Source organism: Lineus longissimus, chromosome 18 (assembly GCF_910592395.1).
Source record: "Lineus longissimus chromosome 18, tnLinLong1.2, whole genome shotgun sequence".
Lineage (NCBI taxonomy): Eukaryota > Metazoa > Nemertea > Pilidiophora > Heteronemertea > Lineidae > Lineus > Lineus longissimus.
Window position 1 is genome coordinate 15,168,883 of NC_088325.1, and position 14,831 is coordinate 15,183,713.

The window sequence follows — 14,831 nt, forward strand, 5'->3', positions numbered from 1 at the left end:
ACTGTGGATCAGAAGATTCCAGGTTCGAATCCTGGGAAGGTCGCCAGATGTTTAGTCCCGTCACGATCCTTGGGGAGGCCAGGCCCTCCATTTGTAACAGTTTTCGTGGCCAAAAAGACACGGGAATACTATTTCTGAACACGATATTTAATACTGCGAATTGGTCAATCTTTACAATATCGCCGTAGGCGATTACAAATTAGTTAACACGTGGATCGGATCGTGACGGGACTAAACATCTGGCGACCTTCCCAGGATTCGAACCTGGAATCTTCTGATCCACAGTCAGAAAAAAAACAACAAAAAAACAACAAAAAACAACAACAAAAAACAACAAAAACAAAAAAAAACAAAAAAAGAAAACAAAAAAAGGAGATGTTTAGTCTCCCCATCACGATCCTTGGAGAGGCCAGGCCCTCCATTTGTAACAGTTTTCGTGGCCAAAAAGACACGGGAATACTATTTCTGAACACGATATTTAATACTGCGAATTGGTCAATCTTTACAATATCGCCGTAGGCGATTACAAATTAGTTAACACGTGGGCGCATGGCGGCACCACCAGACGGCCAGGAGCGCGATATATGAAATACCATACAGCAAGCAAGTAGGGGCCATTGCTTTGCTCAAGGAGACGAAACCCTTCGGATCTTTCCGAATGTCGACCTCCTGATTATGAGCACGGCGTTCTAACCAGCAAAGGTGGGCTACCCCATCGGGCTGGAATGGCCTTCTTCAAGACGCAACATACAAATGTCATGACGAATACTTAACTTTGCTTCCACGGCATGACGAACGCAGCAGATGTCATAAATAAGTTTCCATAAAACCTAATCTTTGCAGAAGCAATTTATATCTTGCTTCAGGAGGCAATTATTTCTAATCAAAAATCGTTGGTTTCAGGTTGTGAATCATCTCTTCGGGCGAGGCATGTTAAATGTCACATCCCTCATTAGGTTTCCGTCTTTACTGATGATTCTATTGTGTGATTGTAGAGCCTAACATGTAGGATACGTCCTATATATCGTCTTCTACGTATAAGAGAGTAGAGAGGTTGCGCAACCTCACCTTCTCGTCATTTAGACGACTGCGCAGCAATTCGATCTCAAAGTTGAGGTCAGAGTGGAGTCTTAAATGGTGCGCCAGGCTCTGTATTATCAGAACCTTTCACGGCTGGTTTGTCACTGTCATACCAAACATGGCTGACAGACCGTATGACAGCCATCGGAAACTTCTCATCCGTCCTCCACATTGCTGGTCATATGGATTACGTGTTTACATGCTAATCCATAGTGATGTCAATATTCACATTATCTACGTATATCCGCGGTTTCTTTGATTCATCATGCAACAGCTGTCAGACAAATCCGTGTGTTCTGAATGAAATGATCATTTGTTATTCCTCTTGGGATTTATAAATATTCATTGATGAATTACTGGCGGTACCATTTTGATCTCTTAACCCCCTCAGACACAGACAGGTCGAATTTGCTTAATCTAGTCAACGTGAAAATCTGCTACTCTACTCCTATTGCAACGCGTAGGCTTAGACTCGATAAGGATAACCTCAAACCTGATCTGTTGGCTCGGAGTTCTCCAATAGCCGAAATAATACCCGAAATGACATCATTTCATTCTCCAATGAAGAGGTTGCAATTAGCATTGCTGTCTGTAATCTCTTTATGACGGTAACAGAGCACTCGCTACGCACTTGCGCCTCCCCTTTGAGTTGAACTCTAATTAGTTACGAGAAACGCAAATAGACTATTCTTAAGAACTATAAATTACTTATAATCGACGACGGATCGCTGAGTGTAGCAATTATCATAACAAATTGCTCATTGCAGGAGCCCACGTAGCTCCGCGTAATCTAGGTAGACAACTACGCCTTAAGGTGTCAGCAAATTACCTTGGAGAGCTAAAAGATTCTACCATGATGCCAATGCCAGTAACAGTGTTAGTAAGGACGTGCGCTTGTAGCCGCGAAAGTGGTATATGATAACCCATCGGGATGAACTGGGATGATTTCCATTCTCGGAGAAATGAGGTTTCGACTAGAATCGGATAATGTGCTAAATTGAGGCCCTTTCTCCATATTTCAGTGTTTCCATACACTAGACAGCTCTGCAGGCAATGTCTTTTCAATAGCGGGAAACACAGAAAAATGTGTTAATCTATCTTTCTGCTTTCACAAGCAATTAGGGGAACACTCAGAATCGAAAGCGCTCAAAACCGTCACACCAGGGTTTGAATACAAGGCTGAAGTAAACATGGCATCGTTAGGTCCCCTCAGAGCCAATATTTTCTTGATATTCGCACAACTTTTCGTGAGGCCAGAGTTATATAGGATTCAGGTTGTCACTTGTCATGTTTCACTCGAATTGTCTCGAGTTTGGCTTGAAAACACGACGTGAGGGTAAAAGTGACATCGTGAAGCGTATGTTGCCGACTCTTTGGAAACGACCTGTTCGACCTTTATGTCACGCACGAAAAGTGAACAGTCACACGATACATGTGAAAGCGTAATCACTAGGCTACATAATCGCGGCTGAAAAAACTACTCCATGAGAGCAGCCTGTTTGTTATTCAACCTTCAGCAGCGATCATTAGATCATTATATCACCAATCAGTTCCAAAGTTCGTCTAATTATCATGTTGCTCTCAGTACCATGTTGACGGTCGTATTGATTTACAAGTAAAGACCATTAGCCGCCGTCATAGATATCCAATCGCCAGCCAAATCAATGTTTTGATGTTTTGAAAGCCGTAAAGAGAACCCTGTGTGTCGATGAACGAGGAAAGCGGACTTGGGGTACACAGGTGTCATCACGGGCTGTGCGTAAAATGTGATAAAGTGGTAGCAAAATGGGAAGTTAAAAAAAATCTTAACGCAGCAGCGGCCAACTCTTTAATAGATAAGATGCTGTATTTGTAACCAAATGTTGCTGTCACGAATACTGTGCGTGTTAGGTCTATTATAGAGACGCCTGCGGATATGGTACCATGCTGTGTTTTATGAGTAGCTCGCTAATTAATGATATGATGCTGGGCGTTAGGGATGGAGCGGATGGTTACCACGACAATATTTAAGCACGGCACAGGCAAATGAGGATATCGGCCCGGACGGAGAAGGTGACCATATTAGTACTTACCAGCCATCGTTTTAGTGTGATGGGATTGATGCTGAATTCGTTGACGAGACCAAGCTCGTGATACATGTGTTCCAGCAGGCTTAACATCTGAAACAAATAGGGGTCATTTTTAGGACTATTTTGGAAGAATCCATTGAAGGATTACTAAGTATAATGTATTTAAGGCCCCCACCTCCGAAAAGAAAGGTGAACTGGACCTATATGTACATAATGAACATGCATATTATGTAGTCCACTTTTTGTTTAGCTGGTGGCTTCCTGGAAGTATACATTTCTTCAGAAATCATGTCCTTGGAAACCTAAACTGGCTGAGAACTTCCAGCAAATTGTTGACCCAAACAGCTTTGATACCGAGCTTTGAACTGTCCTCGGTCTGCCTGAAAGCGCTCTAAAACTGTCGCTCATGAAGGCCTTTTTCCACATTTCTGTTTAACGACGGATTATAGAAGTCCGTAGTTTTACGCTGTGTTTTGCAACCTGACTCGATTATTGTTTCCTTGTCGCCGGAAAAAAAACGGAAACTGCCTAGTCATCATCACGGAAATATTGCTTGCGGTAATGATCACAAATTGTCGCTTACCTCATTTGGCTCCCAATGCCATATGTCAAAGGTCGGCTTCTTGAGGTAATCGATAGTTTCCGGAGATAATGTGTACTGGAAAAAGACAAATCAGAATAATAACTGGCTGGTTATTGAAGAAATTCTGGGGGGGGGGCTGTCGTGTACAAGGTTAAATTACATCGGTTCGGAAGAAGTCTCATCGAACATGATTACAATTCGTACGATGGACGAGCTTGAATTATCACGACAGCTCACTAAGAAGGAGCTGTATTGGATGATAATCCCATAGTCATTTCTCCCGATAACCGCGGGTAGTTCTCCTTTGCCAGCAAAATCCGCCATCGCTACAGTTGTCTAAACATCTGTTGCCTTAGACCAACATCTCTGATTGTTATCGTTACGGGCAGTGTAGTGATGGATAGGAAAAGAACGTCCGCCGCAGGAGTAATGCCTTAATATTGTGGACCTAACTGCGGGGGAAACTAAACTGATATGATCAAAGGTAAAACGATGATGACAAATCGTACTAGTCGCCGGTCATATTCATATTCATCTCTATACAGAACAAACCAATTGTGACAACGTGACGCAATACACCATACAAAAAAACATAAACAAAACAGCACGTCAATGGATAATACATCAGCATACCACATTCTCATCACGCGATTATGAAAGACGATATCAACAATAATGAACTGGTGACAGTTGATATTATTCGTAAACGGAGATGTTTAGCGTGTTCGATTACTTACGCCGCGCTTCCGCTGGCGCTTATCTTAGATTGTTAACGCATGCGCAGCAGAGGGGGCTTTTTGACCAAGCGAGTCGATTACAAAGCGTCGCCAAATCTTATAGCCAACATATACGTCAACAACCACCGTGGTTACGAAACAAATGGTGAACAGCAAATGGGAGAGGTCTACAAATTGATGTCGTGGCGAGATCGTGTGTTGGAAGCAAAGGACCGTAATTCTGAGCCTAGTCCATCATATGGGTCATTAGATACCGCTCGCAGCACAGCGGGGATATAAAGTGGTGGTTGTTGTTCAGCATAATGGATGACCATTTTGCCCTAAGCACACACAGGGTGAAACAAGCGCACTATAATTCGACACTTCATAAATGCCTCCTCCAGCCTCTCTTTCGAGAGACGCTGCTTTGGGTTGCTGCACCCATTTCCCAACTGGCCGGGATGTGCTCGAAGACAAAAATGATGCAGATCGGACCTAACACACAACCTTTTCTGAAAACAAATTTTAAAAGCACTGATGATCGTGTGTACTGTGTAGTGCTATGACAGATAGTTTATTATCCGTCGTTTGCCCCCGAAGGTAAACAAGCTATCCTAGTATCAAGAGCTCTCATCGCACTTAATAGTGATTGATTTGTTTCGTTGCTCATTAGCACTATCGGTTTGAATTCAATGAGATTTATCATGTGTACGGAGAATTTAAACCATGTTTGCTCACCTCTCAAATGCTGATGTTCGTTGGCGACGGGTAAAAACACGGTTCGCTCTTATGCTAAATGAGCAGGAACATTGAGAACAGATTTTTTAGCTCAGGCTTGAAAGCGCAGCGGCAGACTTCGTAACATTTGCCGGCAAGCCGTTGGTGGTCGTTTTTACAGGGAAGTGCAAGCGACCGATGGCGGCCGACCACTCTGCAATGGAGTCTAAAACACAAATGCTACAAATCATGTACTTGCGGCGCCAGTAAAGTAGGTCATACGGGGTCAGGGAGGAAAATGCAGACAACACATAGAGATATAATAAGTATTACGCAGTAATTTTAAACATGAAAAGCTAACACATGCCGCCGGAGAATGAAGTGCGATAGGCAAGGAAAAGTTTGTGTTTAAAAAGATAGAGAAATTTTATCAAAAAACTAAAAAAGGTGGAATTTATAAACTAATTTAACAGAGAAAATGTACTTCACGGCGGAACATGAGCTATACACGCTGCAATTAGTCGATTAAATGTTTATCACAATGTAATGAAAGTATGATGTCATATCAAGTTCATAAACAGCACTATCGAGTATGACTTGTATGGGTGAAAGAATAATACCACAATGTCTGGATTCTTTTTTCGCCGTGAAATCACTTTCTTCTCTTCGAGTGACCTTAAAAGATGTTACCTTTTGGTAATCTGGAATTCGTTTAAGTAACTTTCCTTTCTTGGCTTCCTCTTCTTCGAGCGAGCCGTCGCTTTTAAAGAAAAGGAATCGAACTGTGAGCATGCGCAGATCAGGTTGTGGCAACCAGTGACAGAGCGCGGACGCAAATTCGAACATAGGAAATCAATTGCGAACACGTGACGGGCACACTTACTATTACCCAAGTTGCAAGCAGTTTCTAAAACCTACTCATTGCCGTTCGATAGAGTCAGTTCTTGCTTACAATCCCAGTCCTGCGTTCGTTTCTCTACCCAAACGTCTCCGTGTTCACAAAAACCACGCCATTGCTCGAATTTCCTCCAGTTCGGCCGCTCGCGCATGCGCATGTCTCTTTGCCTCTGCACCGCATCCGTTCCAGCGGGTGTGTAACATTACAGTGCTGGACAGACACTAGGGAGGAAACACAATGCGGCCACTTTACCCCGTCAAGATTTTTGAAGAAGAGGCAATCATTTTCAAAATTCTATGTTAGGTTTTATTGCAGTTTTATATTTTCTTCAAATTGTGGCAATAGCTACGAGTGAACTTTGATCTTATATCTGATAATGTCACTTCAACATGATAGCACATTTGATATTGCGTAGATACTGACTACGTTTTATCCATGAAATTAAAACTTATCAGATTGGTTTCATCTTGGTTTCTGTTTCAAAAGGTGACACTTGGAATTAGTACATTCTTTTCTGCATGTTTATCAGGTGTCAAGCTAAAACAGAGCTGCGTCACAATCTTGGAAATGTTAATCTTTTAATTCCGGATTTACTTATTTTGAAGATAACCCCCATTAGAAATACCTTCAACATTCGTTGGACAATGTATGTTGCTTCTGGCCTCTGCTTAGCTTGACGGGGTATAATGGCCTTAACGTTCAGTAACGTGAATTTTGAGGCAGACAGTACAGATTATTGAGTTCCTAGGGACGGGATACACCTCGGCTCTCATGGAGACAGGAACCGGAAGTCCCACGGGGGTTACCTTTGGATATGAAGGGACGTCTCTCTTTAAGCTGATCTTGCCATCTTCTTGTACAACACTAGATATAAATAGAATTTGAGATATTATTTGGCAGAATATCCTCGGCTGCTCTAGAAAAGCAAAATTGCAAGTTGATTGCTGAAACCAAAGACCATGAGGTGATTACCAAGATATAGGTTTCAGGTTGTCACTTGTGATGATTCACTTGTCTCAAGTGTTGAAAACACGACGAGAGGATGAAAAGTGATCTTGTGAATCGTATGTAGCCCACTCTTTGGAAATGACTTATTCGTTCTTCATACCATACATGAAAAGTGAACAGTGACACGATACATGTGAAAACCTGAACGCTATATAATCTCAGCCTATAGATAAGACGACACAACAGGAACAGGCCAGAGACCAGTTCATTCTCGGGGGTGTCAGGCTACGCATGCCCTTATACCCCACTAACGCTAGAATGGGAAGACTTTGCTTCCTATTCTATTGAAGGTAAACCGATTCCACAGTGGTACTTTAAAGACCAACATCGGCGCTAACGCTACTGCGCCAAAGATTCCTTGTTACGGTTGTAAAGTAGATCGGGTCAATTTCAATGAAGACCTGAGAACAGGTGATATTACGCACCTGATCTCAGGATGAAATGACAATCTTCTGACATCTCCAGCAAAAGGTCACCGACACTCAGCCAGTACGGATTTGTCGTTGATAAAATCTAATTTTCCTCCAACGCGGAAATAGATTGAATTTATGATTCAACGCGAGGAGGGTGGGTTTACGTTTCAGAATAGTGCAAACGCAGCCCAGGTCAGAAATCAAGGTAGGATCGGTGCCTTATCAGGTATATAACCGCAAGTTTTAAACCCAGTGTAAAGGTAAATTTAGTCTCGAAGTGTCAAAAGTCCTACTAGTCACGGAAGTAAGTGGACTTTTTGCAAGAATAATAACGTTGACTACATAGTAATCTGATTTAGAAGGGTTATGAAACCTTGCAAATGACACTCCGTACCAAAAGGTTACAACCAAACAACGGCAGTTTATTATCTAATTGCGGCTTCCCGTTGTTGAGGATCGAACAAATGATTCCACCTCCGGTGCAAGCGGTTTCAATATCCTCCAATTGCTATAACCTTTTCACCGGCGAAGATCAGGCGCTTCTCTATGTAAGACTTGGTGTGTAATGTCGCAACGGGTTCACTGCTCTCCAGTGACCTGACCCCGACTTGATAGTTGGCAAGCGCAGTGGGTTCACTATCCTAATAACCTAATCAGCGCCAAAAGCCAAGGAGCTCTCAACGTGAGGGATGGTGAGTTCGGTGGTGTCAGGTTCACCATCCTCACATAACCTTTCCTTGGCAAAGCTACGACATTCGTCGCTTCAGATGCGAATTCATACCAGAGATAATCGGAGAGACGAAATCGCAGGAGGTCGATTTCTTTTGATTTCCGTTCATACCAGAGAGCTGGAAGTGTTACTACAAATCCGCCGCGGCCAGTTTCAATTGAAGCGATGCCCTCTGGCTCTACAAATATATCTTCTCGGGCGGAAATACTCGGGCTACTGAGCAACAAATTTCTATTTTGGGGACCATGGTGAGAACGTCTGACCTTTCAAATTACAACAGCTGAAAACGCCAAACGTGATATGACTGGCCAATCAGACCAACGAAATCTTTTGCCAATCAGATATTGGCGCAAACGAATTTATCGCCAATCAAGCGTCACTTGTTCATTTGCCCCTGATTGATTCGAATGGCTTCATGGGAATTCGCCGGATCCCAGGAATTCCGATCATCTAAAGGGATACTGGTATTGGGCATGCGTAACCATGAAGAATTTAAACCTACAAATTCACCCTTTTTACCTGATGCGATTGTTGAAGTTGATAAACTTTCGTTGTGCTTGGTACATCTGGTCCTTGATGTCAGAGATGTCTCGCTTGCACTTGTCGAACTCGATTGATTTCAAACCTTCTCCTGAAAAAAATGAACAGAAGGCTCCTCAGAATTGCCCTTACGACCTTTTATAAATGAGTGACCAGTGTATCGAACGGCCTATGCAGCAACTCTACAAAGCGTACATAAATAACACTACACACTGCCTGACAGTAACAAATATCTTTGCAAGGAAGTAAAACCTCCTTGGTAATTCAAACACGAAAATAGCGGGACTCAAAAGCCTTCTCATGTGTTTTTGTCCAGGGTGGCTTTGAAATAAAACACGACGTAACAGTCGGCCACTGATAACATACGATAAGACCCACACCCACATACGCGATTTAGATAGCGTTTCATCATGTCATTCCACGCTGCGCTGCCAAGAGCCTGTGGCGTCAAATTCGAGTGCTTCCAAATCGCGTATATGAGTATTGTCTAAACTTTCGAAGCTAAAACCATGCAGTTCCGAAAAAAGCAAAACAAAAGAACAATGTGAAAAACCCCATCAATATGCTTACTGTTCACTTCATCTGATGCAGAAATATAAAAGCAGTTACGGTGAGGAATAGTCATAGAATGCGAGGTCAAAAATGGGACATCTGAGAATGGTAAACTCCTGACGCAGCCCATTCAGATAAGTATTTCATCAAAACTTTCATTGGCCCTCGGTGCATCAAAAACATCTTACCCCTCGCCCTGATGACCGGTACCATTTGGAGCTTCTTCCGGCGGCCTGGATAATTTAAAGGGAAGGAGTCAGCGAACCAACAATAAGTTTGGTTAAATTATGTAAGAACACCTCTGATTGGGTAATACCAATACGTTTTTAGACAAATTGTCCAATCAGGTCCACAAGATTTTATGTCTTCCATTATTTGATTCCTTCCCTTTAAACTAGCGTACCCCAGCCATGGGAATTAAACATGACCGCTTCCAATGGAAAGAGATTGCATTCGTGACTGAGCGCAGTTATGTAGGTGTGTGCAGGTAAAACATGTAAGGCTGAAGCGGGGTCATACTAAACTTTAAGGCATGAGCCCCCTTTTGCTCAAAGTCGTTTTTTGGTGAGAATGCCAATACCTCCAGTTCGGTATCAATTCCTTAAATCTTGTCTTAACAGTTTTTTACAACTCGACACCATTTATTTTAAAGAGTGAAGGCCCCCTTTACTTGGTTCAGGCGAGGGGGTGGGTGGTAGCCATGGGTTAATTTGTCGAGAGGGACTAGTGGACAAACCTCTCAGATACCAACACAACAATAATAGACGTACTCTCGAGCCGTTTCTCCAGAGCGGCCAACCGGGCACTGATCTCAACCTTCATCTCATCCACCTTCGACGACCTGCAAAGACATGGAACGACAGTTGAGAATAATGTCATCGACTTTGATTGCTTAGGTCCCTGAATTGCGTACTGGTCCCTGGTTCGATCTCCATTGGCGGGGTGATCGATTTTAGGCAGGACTCTTTACCTTACATGCCAATAAACTCAACGCAGGTACCTCATGACCGCTAGTCAGAGACCTGAGCCACCACACCACCGCGGTTCTACATCATACTTGACGAAGGCTACTTCGTTGTCAACAAACGTTACAGTTTTTACATAAAGATGACACTTCTGGCATCAGCTTCCTCTATTTATGGCATTGAACAATTTTCACCTGGCAATATGTTGACCAAAGTAACCCTACGCTCATTCCCTGCAAATCCACCGCTGCTCTGCCGAGAAAGGAACTAGAGCCAATCCTTGATAAGATGACAAGTTTCCAATTTCAGCTGAGCGGGAAGGTGCCCAGTGGCGTTGTCTTGAACACATAATGCAGCCTGACAGCAAAAACCTCCGATATTAGAGAATCTGATGTCTCCGAGTCGGCGGGGCTACGGCCATGTAATACATTGATAATGTATCATATTAACGAGAAGACGTAGATAAGGTGAGATACAGGTCATAGCCACATCCATCAGATGAGCCTCTAGATTGAAACCAACAGCAAAATTCTGAGATCGTGATGTTTTATACGAACTAAACTTTTATAGTCCGCGCGAGTGTAATGTATGAAAGATCGACCAAGATAATCTCGATTTTGACGGCAGGAATAAAAGTCAGCGAAACATTGATAAGTTTCATTCTTCAGCAACACCGGAAATCCAAAACATCGTCTCCTCTTATGATCATCCACAAAAAGATCTTTGTTTTAAAAGTTCTATACTGATAACTGCATCGTTTGTATCATCTTAAGACGTCCCCTCCCAGTCATGCCAGTCGTGAGACCTATAAAGCCGACACCACCGACTGGTAAAATCGAATCGAAATCAATCTCGTACTTTAAGTAGTCGCTTGATCCTTTTCCAATCAATATCAGGGAAATGAGACTCGACTGGAATCCTGTAGAGGCGGTGGGTAGCCTCGTGTGAGACATTAACATCAATGTACTTTAGCAGATGTAGGACCACCACAGAATAACTAACGTGTGTGAATTAAAGGTTGTCCACAGATGAAAGAGCATCAAAAAGCGATATAATTCAGCCTAGCTAACACAAACATCGACATGTTAAGTATTGAATTTTATTTTTGAACCTTTGGGGTTATGCCGGATATTCCGATCAGATTCACCACTTGGTAACCAATAACTGAATAGATGTCTGCTGGGGCAAGGGTTTTCTCATATCTGCTTGACCAACTAGTGCTACCATCAATTGGCGTCCTTTCATCGATGTACGTACGCCGATCAGCAGTGGACATTGATTTGCTTTGTGGAATAGGGCCCTAATCTCCTCAGCTCTACCTATCACATTGATGGCTATAGGTCCGCCAATCAGCATCGGACCTTGATCTGTTTCTCATTAGCTATAGCCATCACATCGATATCTACCTACGTCATTTGACCACAACGTCTCTCAACATTGACATGCGCTAGGAGATTTATCAGAAAATAAACCACGTCTGACGAAAAGAGACAACGCATGCTCTAAAGGAAATAAAGAAATAGTGAACTGTTGTTTCAAAAACTGGGCTTTCTATAACATAATTGCAGTACTTTTTAAATTAAGTCTTGTTGACCTGTTTTTGCAGTTTGACGATTGGATGAGAATGGTTTTATACATCAAATAATTCTTTTTTGGGAGTCACGTTAAGGTATCTAAATACCAGTTAAGAAGCTTTTTTCGTGTCCTACTGGCCAAAATACGATGATGTGTCGGAAATAAATAAAAATATTAACAATTCATGCAAATAAAAGTATCACCTATCGCCTGGTCCCCTCAACCTAAAAAAATAATTATTATGACGTTTAGATCATGACTCTCAAATTTCCCTACATTAGCTCATGATGACAGTTGACCGCTAAATGTAGCTATCAACATATCGTCCTTAACCCGACTAAAAGATGTAGCCTCATCATATAGATTCACACATGAAGATAAACTTAACAGTCGTCTACAATCCATAAAACCTCTGTTCTCGCTCTTATATCAAAAACCATACTATATATCCATATCGACGTCAGGTTAGACAACATTTATGACAAAATGATGTTATTCATTATCATAGTTACTGAAGCCTCCTTACCTGTTAAACTGTTCTGCAACTTGGTTGACAACGCTTGTAAATACTTCATTATCTCCAACTGGAAAAAAGAATTACATGTATGTGAAAATGTGTTAAAATATCTTGGTATTGACAGGAAATTAACGTACTACTGGCATTAAACTGCACAATGTTGCTGAATGCCTTATGAGTAGTATACAAAGTGGGGGTTCTGGACCACCCCCATAGCTAAAAATGGGGATTCTGGACCACCCCATAGCTGAAAAAGGTAGCTTTAACCCCCACTTTGTATACTACTCTTATGGGTATCGTCTCTGCTGCAATTCAACAATGACATACGTGTTTTTCATATTTACGTGACTTTTTCCCATTTTGTTTTACGACTTCTGTGTTTTTATTCGAATTAGAATCGTTTGAAGCACAAAGCACAGTCAGTTTTAATAGCCAAGTCTACCGGTCTTTGAAATTACACACGAATAAAATCCTTTACTTATTGTTTTCCTGATATCGACTAAAAGATATCTGAACATTATTAATTCGACTTGGAGTAACTGGATCATCTATGTTCTCCTTTGTAGTCGACTTCGTTTATAAAACCCTCCTCCCTTTGCTTTGAGATTGTAATAACGGTAGCTCGAGCGAGTGCACGCTTCTTCCAAAGGCTGAAGCTTAATGAAACATCACATCGTGGTGTTGTTCTGGGAGGGATTTCGTGCTGGTAGGTCAAGCAGCGCGCGATTCGCAGTTTCAAATTATATTTTGCACTACCGCTGAATTTCATGTATTGGTATTGAATTTACGTCAGAAAAGAATGACCCTATCCTGCCCATTGCAAAGATACAGTCGATGCAATAATTAAGCAGTTGACAAAAAATGAGACAGAAATTGCAAGCCAACCTTGTGTCCAGGACATTCTATTAAACATACCGAGAGTTGATTTCCTTGATGTTATTGACGTTAAGCTGAAACTTTTACGTTTGATCATGATGTTGCTCTTAAAGAAACGGTATCATCAAAGTCCACTTTGCAGTCAACAATATTAGCAAAATCCTCCATTTGCTTTTATCGGTTATAGAGGGGAGAGTTAACCAACTGAGGTTACCGCGGTAGGATGCCCCCGGTAGTGCTTTGACGAAAGATCAATATGGTATCAAAGTAAACTGATTGCTGTCATGTACATTTGCTGAGGAAACGTTGTGGATTTATGATTTCTTTTGAAAATCTTTCGAAAAAAGAAATATCAATTTGAATGTGCTGCAGTTTTGCTCGAGGTGAGGTAATGCTTATTGACTAGTGGAGAGTGATAGGTGGATGGTCTTATGTCTGACCTGTTTGATAGGATGTGGACTGTAGATGAATGTTTCTTTGCGGCAAATTTGTCATGCTACAGATGAAAAAATGTCTAAGTCCAAATATTTTTTTCATTTGTTTTTTTTTCTGCAAAAAATGAAGAAACATCATCATTCCCAACAAAAATTGACTTTGAAAATTTTTCAGAATTTTGAACTTATGAAAAAATTCAACTCTGAAAGGTGACAGCATGAAATCGATCTAAACCTTGCCTTAGGTGCCGTTACATACTGCCGTTATTGGATTTCTCAAAACCGTATGTTTGTCCCAAGGATTTCTTAGAAGTGTTAATCGATTTCTCACCTAATTAGTAGTCCGGATGAATGGCTTGCTGATTAGCGTCTAATTGGTAGTAGAGATTGATATATCGCAATTGATTACCAACAATGGCGCTATCCAGGTTGTTGACTAACTAATACGGTTGGTTATAAAGGACAAATACACCGGGGAAAACATCCCAGTTCATCAGTGTTCCACGTTCCACACCAAATATAATGAACAGTAATTATGAAAATATATACTTACAGAACTGTCTATCGTCCTTCACAATCACCTTATATGGTGACCTGAAAAAGGAAACGATACAGAGACAAGTGCCTTTATTATCGAATCGAAGATTGGCAATATTTTTATGCAGATAGTTTCTAAGGCCAAACAATATCTTATGACAGTGGTGCCAAGTATCTTACAAAAACACACAGTTGCATCTTGTTGTATTGTTTCATCACGGAAAGCGCATTGCCAATGCTCAATATAGTGTACACACATAAGCCGATATCCTACGAGCCCGGGAATAAGGTCACCTGATACTTCTACAAGGGATGATATCATAAAAGGTCGATGCTTATAACGAAAAAGAAGCTTAGGCCAAACGTTGAGATCGCTTAGAGGTAGAGTAACCAGCAGACAGGCATTTAACCATCCTTGGCAAAGTTCCTCAATCTGCATTAGAAACAGACGCCAGTGTTTGGTTAACTAAGTGTTATCTCCTTTTGATCTCCCAGTAAAGATCAATTCAGCTGCATCACGTTGAAAAAGGTGCTCTGTCAAGCGATGCGGCTGATTACAGCCAATTCATTTAGAGCTTATTCATGTCTTTGTTCGTGAGAGAGACAGGAGGGAAAAGCATT

At 41.7% G+C, this 14,831-nt stretch overlaps 1 protein-coding gene across 15 annotated transcripts in view; it reads right to left on the minus strand.

The window, feature by feature from the left end:
* LOC135502343 (high affinity cGMP-specific 3',5'-cyclic phosphodiesterase 9A-like) overlaps positions 1–14,831 on the minus strand; it is a 32,533-nt gene that overhangs the window by 8,540 nt on the left and 9,162 nt on the right. For 7 of the 15 annotated variants that reach the window (XM_064795111.1, XM_064795118.1, XM_064795117.1 and 4 more), the window contains exons 4-12: positions 14,227–14,267; positions 12,373–12,430; positions 12,050–12,070; positions 10,077–10,147; positions 9,495–9,539; positions 8,734–8,845; positions 5,856–5,925; positions 3,733–3,807; positions 3,153–3,239 (exon numbers count right to left, since the gene is read on the minus strand). In XM_064795111.1, coding sequence (XP_064651181.1) covers positions 3,153–3,239; positions 3,733–3,807; positions 5,856–5,925; positions 8,734–8,845; positions 9,495–9,539; positions 10,077–10,147; positions 12,050–12,070; positions 12,373–12,430; positions 14,227–14,267 — 580 coding nt within the window. Of the gene's footprint in view, positions 1–3,152; positions 3,240–3,732; positions 3,808–5,855; positions 5,926–6,869; positions 6,928–8,733; positions 8,846–9,494; positions 9,540–10,076; positions 10,148–12,049; positions 12,071–12,372; positions 12,431–14,226; positions 14,268–14,831 lie in introns of all 15 variants that reach the window. The other 8 variants (XM_064795114.1, XM_064795113.1, XM_064795115.1 and 5 more) reach the window with 7 other exon arrangements.